This window comes from Notolepis coatsorum, assembly GCF_963971535.1.
Source record: "Notolepis coatsorum genome assembly, chromosome: 3".
Classification (NCBI taxonomy): Eukaryota; Metazoa; Chordata; class Actinopteri; order Aulopiformes; family Paralepididae; genus Notolepis; species Notolepis coatsorum.
In genome coordinates this window covers 38,943,780-38,951,248 of record NC_140167.1, presented here as the reverse complement: position 1 = coordinate 38,951,248, position 7,469 = coordinate 38,943,780, and the positions used below count along the sequence as shown (strand labels likewise).

General features: G+C 42.8%; 1 protein-coding gene across 1 annotated transcript; it reads left to right on the top strand.

Annotated features, from left to right (window-relative positions):
• Positions 1-7,351, top strand: mrpl35 (mitochondrial ribosomal protein L35). The gene is made up of 4 exons (XM_084309785.1): positions 1-65; positions 4,445-4,610; positions 6,674-6,818; positions 6,995-7,351. Exons 1-4 carry the CDS (start codon positions 35-37, stop codon positions 7,181-7,183), a joined length of 531 nt encoding a protein of 176 aa, XP_084165911.1. The 5' UTR covers positions 1-34; the 3' UTR covers positions 7,184-7,351.
• Positions 7,352-7,469: the final 118 nt, after the last annotated feature.

Here is a 7,469-nt window from a genome sequence, read left to right as displayed (position 1 = left end):
TAACTGTGCCCCGTAGTTTAGCGATAGAGGAAACATGGCTGCCGCCATGGCAAGGAATATCCCTGGTATGTATGTGATTTAGCTAAAATGTCATATTTCGATATATTTGCTCTATTTCTTCATTCAGTGATAACTTAACTACTCGTAGCATATTTAAATAGACAGACGATATCACGTGCATGAGGCTGTGCTCATCAGAGCTGTGCTGCTATCATTACTAACGACCGAGCTAAGCAAGAATTCAAGGCTGCCCTTCAGATACAGTCTAGTGCTAACATACAACAACATTGTGGAGCATCCGACCTGAGAGATCTCTCTCTTACGTTGTCCACGTTGTTATGATAATCCGGCCTCTGGACACAACGCCTAATACATCTAATTATAACTGGAATTATAGTGTTATTTTGAAGTCAATAACTTGAGTTAATGTCGATCTTCACTGACGAGCTCACAAAAGCGATATGATGTCTATGTACCCCAGGGCCCAGTTGTAGTTCATAACTTTGAATCCCTGTCTGATCGTATCAGATTTATAAATCCCATCTTTTGTGATGCAGGATCAGACAACCCTTGTCCTGGTATTTCAAAGCAATCCAGATTCAGACTTCAAGATGACCAAAACCTTCAATATCAGTGCTTTAATCCTACCTATCTCCACCTAGGAAGACAGACATTTAGAGCCATTTATTAAAGATATAATGATGAATAATATTTTCCAAAGTATATAAAACGTGCTTAAAATCACACTGGAATTGTAATAAAAAAAAAACGTCTAATTGTTCTAATAGGGAACAACAACAAAAAGTTAACGGATCCTCTTCATCTGTATAATTTCTCCCCTTTTTATATGATTTGTTGCCCGTCTGTGGATTTTCCTCTAAATAAGGCTGCAATGCGAGATACTATTGTCCACAATTGATTTTGAAAGTTGATCACAGATGACTTTGTTAGGAATTATTGAAGATATCTTGATTAATCAAAATTAGGCCTACATTTCTATTTGACAATCTTTTTTTTTTTAGATACTTGTATGATCACAAACTCATAGTTTGAATACACTGTCCTGAGACAAGAGGCCACTGCAAATGTGACAAAATAAATGTAAATGTATCAACCATAAAGGCTACAAATTATGTATTAAATTAATTGTATAGTACATTTTGCTCTGGTAAGTACCTTGCGGAAAAAATCTAATCTTCAAATTCCAATCTGGCTTCAGAACATCCAACTCCACTGACGCATGCCTTCTCTATTTGAACGACCACATCAAACAAGAGGTGGACATGGGCAAATACTGCGGCATGGTCATGCTGGACCTACAAAAGGCCTTTGACACTGTCAATCACTCCATTCTGATTGACAAGCTAAAAGCAATTGGTTTTGATAGTCTTATCAGTGAGCTGGATGCAATCCTACCTGGAGGGGAGAGAACTAATGGTGGAGGTAAACGGTACCCTACCCCCCCCCCCCCCCCTCCCAGTGAGCTGTGGTGTTCCACAAGGAAGCATACTAGGACCGCTACTGTTCCTAATTTATGCAAATGACATGTCGTCAGCTTGTGACTGCAACTTGTTCCTGTTCGCAGACGACTCAGCCCTGCTGGTCTCTGACAAGAACAAGTTACAGGTTGAAAAAACCCTCAGCTCGGAACTAGGCAAAATCTGCAACAAACTATCATTACACCTGGGTAAAACAGAGTCCATTCTCTTCGGTTCAAATAACAAACTCAGCAAGTCCGACGGCTTCTCAGTTACAGTGGGTGACAATATTGTCACAAAGAAAGATGCAATTACATACCTAGGTGCCATCCTAGAGGCTAATCTTTCCTGTGACAAAATGGCATCCAATGTAATAAAAAAACTCAACCAACGAACTAGATTCTTGTACCGGATCTCCCCTCTGGTAAACAAGAATACCCTGAAGACTCTAACAGGAGCACTCATTCAAGGGTACTACGACTATGCTTGCACCTCATGCTCATGGTACCAAAGCACCTCAAAGGCGCTAAAAACAAAATTACAAACATCACAAAACAAACTGGTCAGACTACTGCTTGACCTTACTCCTAGAACGGTAGAACCCACCTCACCCCTGCCCACTTTGACAACCTAGGATGGCTTAGAGTTAGGGCTGGGCGATATGGCCTAAAAAAATATCTCAGATGAAAAAAAAGAAAATACCATTTACGATTTTAATAGATTGTTTTCTCTTTTTTCTCTCTTTTATTTGACAAAAAAAATGTATCAAACAAATGAATTTCCCTATTGGGATTGAAGTGCAAACCTAACTTTCACCAATCTTCACTTAAAAAAATATATATATAAAAGGTTACTCCCTATAAACCTATTGGGATTAATAATGTGCAAATCTAGGGCGGCTGGGTGGCGCAGCGGACATTGCGCTCGTCACCAACGCAAGAGACACCGGGTTCGAATCCGGCTGTCGGCATTGTCTCCGGCTTGGGCCGGCCGTCATACTAATTCAATTGGCAGAGTTAGCGGGTGGAAGTTGATGGGTGGTAATCTGGACATTGTGGACAGCGACTCCTACAGGTCGGTTGGGGGACGCCTGCACAGCAGAGACAGGAAATGGCGGGGGTAGTGTGAGCCTCCCACACGTTACACCTCGCCAATGAGAGTCCGCGCTGGCAGGTGAAAAGATGTGACAGGCTGCCTTCTCGTGTATCGGAGGGGACACGTGATGCAAGGCTTCTATCCTCCCTACAACCGGCCTGTGGGGGGCATATGCGAGCAACGCTCAAGATGGGAGGGGAGAATTGGAAACACGAAATATCCAAAAGTGGATACAAAAATAATAATGTGCAAATCTAACTTTCACCAAACATCACCTTTTGTAAAATAAAAGGTGACTAAAATTCTTTTATTTTATTTTTTTAAATCGATTTTAATTTTTCAAAATCGTCCTAAATCATTCATTCGAATCGCCTGGTCTACAAGATACACTACACGACTAAGGTACCCATGTACATGTCAAAATACTTCCCAAAGGTCAGTGAATACCACGACCACAACACCAGAGGGAGCTCCACACCACAAATCATGCTAAACCCAGATTCGGCTCAAACAAGGGACTAAACACGTTTTGCAATTATGCCACATCAATGTGGAACGACCCACAGCTGTAAAGGAATGTGAATCACTACCCACTTTTAAAACCACTCTCAAGGAGCACCTACGGGAGACTGCAATTCGAAACTGGCCCCTGTAAATGTCATAACCCAATAATACACGAGACCCTCTTCTTGGGAACAAGTAAGGTTTCGTCGATAATCCAATGTACAGTTACCCCCCACCCCGCCTACCCACCCACCCCACCCCACACACCCAACCACCTCCTATGTACAGTCCCCCCGACCCACCCCACCCCACCCCACCTACCCACCCCCCCCACCTCATCCAATGTACAGTTTCTTCGTCAAATGTATATACTCTCTTTTTTAAACTCTTTTTGTATCACAAACAATACTGTATTTGTAAATCTGGTATCATAAATGTATAGATGTAGCAGTACTGTATCTGTATGTCATGTATGTCATATATGTTATGATGAATTGAAAATGGGGGACCCTGATGTAAAAAAGTCTTTCTCTGGTCTGCATCCCCTTAACAATTGTGTGTATTGAGCTGTACTGTATTGTACCCATTCTGCAATCTGTTAATAAAATGTTCAATCAATCAATCAAGTCTCCTAGACATTACCATGGTTCCACACCATGACCATTCGACACAGGTTAGATTACAAGAAACATAATTTAGCATTGTGGACTTGACAGTCGGAATAACTTATGGTGTCATGTTTGTGAATTCATGTGACAGATTGTGAATTCAGAATATGTTTGCTATCCCATCCTCATGATTCCACTTTTCTAAAGTGATGCTCAACACACAAGTAATTTCACATCTATACTATAGCTGGATCTTGTGGGTTATAGGCCTACTTGTCATTTCAATATGACTGGTGAGATCTGATGATAACAGATGTGATGTTGTGATTACTGTGTGTCACCGCTTGGCCCGGAAGGTTCTCCTGAGGATTGATTGTGTCTGTATTGCTTTTCCCTGCTCTTCCTCTTCCTTTCTTTACATTACATTATGCTCATGTGCAGTGTATGTAGAATTCACTATGTAGGCTGTGTAGAATTCACTATGAATTCGTACAGTCTTTTACTATCATTTACTTTGCTAACTAAGGAATCTACCTTGCCTATATTACTAGCCACTATGCTAATATGTCTATCTATACTACTATGCACTGTAGCACCCATGTTCAACACTGTTTGTCGAACAATGTTACTTACCCTTCGCTGCCAGAGTTGTACCCTTCCTGCTGACTTGTTGTACAGAACTTGTAAGTCATCAGCTAAATTACTAAATGTAATGTAATGTAGTTAAATATGTTTTTTTTATTGTGTGTTATTGAACAGGGCTGCTGAGGCCACTCGCTCTCTGCACCAGGGCAGTAAAGATCCGTACGTTTTCTGCCATCAGTCATCGTCCTCAAACTGTCCAGAGAACCACTGCAGCAGCCCCCGCCTGGGCGTCTCTGTCTGCTCAAGTGTGTCAGCCACTCCAACAGAGTATCTTACAGCGGTAAGCATCTACATATTGGAGTATTTGTTTTTTTAAACTGTGAGAAGAAGTAGCGATACACAGTCCTTCAAAGCAGTCCCTCGAGCATCACTACCTCTTTTCACGGTTTGTATTTTGTAGACCCAGAGGTGTGGGTCTTTTTAGTGGAGTAGCTCCGCATTATACAATGCTTTTGAAGGACTGCGCTTCACCATGCCAGGCAGCAACGCCTTTACTCACTGAAGGGAGCAAGTAAGCAGCATAATAGTGTCTGACTCTTTGTGGACAGCGACTCCTACAGGTCGGTTGGGGGACGCCTGCACAGCAGAGACAGGAAATGGCGGGGGTAGTGTGAGCCTCCCACACGTTACACCTCGCCAATGAGAGTCCGCGCTGGCAGGTGAAAAGATGTGACAGGCTGCCTCCTCGTGTACCGGAGGGGACACGTGATGCAAGGCTTCTATCCTCCCTACAACCGACCAGTGGGGGGCATATGCGAGCAACGTTCAAGACAGGGGAGGGGAGAATTGGAAACACGAAATTGGGATGGGAGGAAAATAGAAAATAAGGAGAAAAAGTGGATTAAAAAAAAAAAGTTACCTCACTTGATTGTGTTTTCCAGTTTGTGTCGGATCAGTTGTCAATTCCTCTTCAGAAGGGAGTCGTTGCTCACAAGTGTTTGAGGTGGACAAGGCAGGCCTAGAGTCTCAAGTTGACTTTTCAACTCCTCCCTCTGTTTCTTGCTTTCCACAATGAGCGACACCATCAAGTCCATGCAACATTTATCTAGAATGGATTCCCACTTCTGTTTACAACAAGATCCTTCAGAAACGTGGTATCAGGCGGCGCTAACGGTGAGGCGTGCCGACATTAACGTGGTTTCGCATTGCAATCCATTGTTGTCCCCCACCTGTATTAACTCACCAATCAAGACGCCTCCAGTCACGTTTCTAAAGCGTCTGCTTGATGATTATTCCTTCATTTGTACCCTGGAACCAAAAGGTTGTTTTATTTTTTAACCGTTGTACACAACCTCCCACGTTAGAATACAGTTGTTGTTTTTTTAAACTCAAATCTAGGTATTGTTGTTCCTCATCCACGCAAGAGTGCCTGAAGTTTGTCTCTTTCCATGTGATGTTTTTAGTTGTTGTTGTTGTTGTTGTTGTTGTTGAACATTATGTTTTTCTACAGCACTACCCTGCTTCACACACACACACACAGACACACACACTCACTGTTACATATTGAGACTTGGGGAGCTGCCCAGTACGACTACAGTCTGGTATTGTGTCGGCCGCTGAGCAGCTCCGTCGTAATTGAACAGTTGTGACTGGAGGACAGAGGGCAGGGTTTGAGGAGGGTACGAGTGTTGCTACTCTGGCCCAGATTTTCCTGCTCGTCCCGAGAGTGTCCTCCTCTAACCATAGGGCCACAGCTACCCCCCTGAATCCTCATCTCATATGGTTCGCCAGATCCGGAGACAGCTTTCTATTATTTTCCTGTAGAGAGTAGGAGAAGCAGACGTGCAGTGTGTGGGTAGTGTTGCGGTGAGTCTGGATGGGGGTAAAAAAAATTGTTCTGCGTAATGAAACAAGCTCCAGCAGTGGCATTGCATATTTCTCACATAAAATGTTGTCCGAAACATAATTTAGTAAACGCTTTAGGTGAAAAAGAGAACATTTACGAGCAAGCCACCATTATTTTTTTTATTAGTAGCGCATTTATACAAACAGGTGCATTCCCTGATAGCAATTTTTCTTCGATCGGTTGAAATGGGAAGAGAGTTGCTAGGGGTGGAGCAGCATGTCCCCTGGCGTCCTGTTTGGTTGATTCCATCTCGAGCCTCGCCCTCTTTTCTTGATCCTCCAATCACAATCGTTGCTTCCCTTTGACAAAACAAAGCAACAGTTGCGATTGGAGAATCAAGAAAAGAGAGGCGGGTTTTGAGAAGATGGGTCAATTAATGTCCTGTCCTCTGAAAGATTCTTTCGAATGCACTCTGAAAGATTAGTCGAGGACATTCTTGAAACGTATACCTTAATAAACGTCAAATGTTGTGTCTTAAACGTCTTGTTTTCTTGCAGCATCTCTCCGCTTCTTCCCGGCCTGGTTCAGCAGCCGAGGAGGAACCTCACGTATTACAGTATAAAGAAGGGCAAGAGGAAGTCCATCAAATCGGTGACGGACAGGTTCCTGAGGCTGCACTGCGGCCTCTGGGTCAGACGCATGGTACTAAAGTCTCCAGTCATTCCTCTAGTTTAGATGACACATCTAAGTGCCGATACATCATCATGTCATCCTTATTAGTACGGTTATGTGTCTTGGTGCCGTTGTAAAACCAAGTGTTCTGGTGTTGATGACAGTGGGGTTTGACTTTGTTATTCCTTCTTGGATTTTACACACAGGCTGGATACAAGAAGAAACTATGGAAGAAGATGCCGGCACGCAAGAAGCGCCTGAGGGAGCATGTGATTTGTAATAAGACACAGAGCAAGCTCTTGGATAAAATGACAACTTCATTCTGGAAGAGGAGAAACTGGTACCTCAATGACCCCTACCTGAAGTACCACGATCGGGTGAACTTAAAACTGTAGTTGCTGATTTATGTGTGGTAATTTATGTTTTGTTGGAGAAACATGTAATAAAAGTTATATGTCTCTGAAAAAGGATGTCTCAATTGTTTCGATTTTAAATTGGGGAAATTTACTCCACAAAGGAAATTCAAGTGGGCTTTAGTCGGCTTGTACAGACAGGAGCTTGACCCCATTGAATTTGCATTAGTTTGTGGCTAATTAGCTAGACCTAGTATGAAGAATAACATGGATTGTGCTGAGAAAGGACTCTACTGGTTAACATCATCATTTGTAAGTCAGAAATATG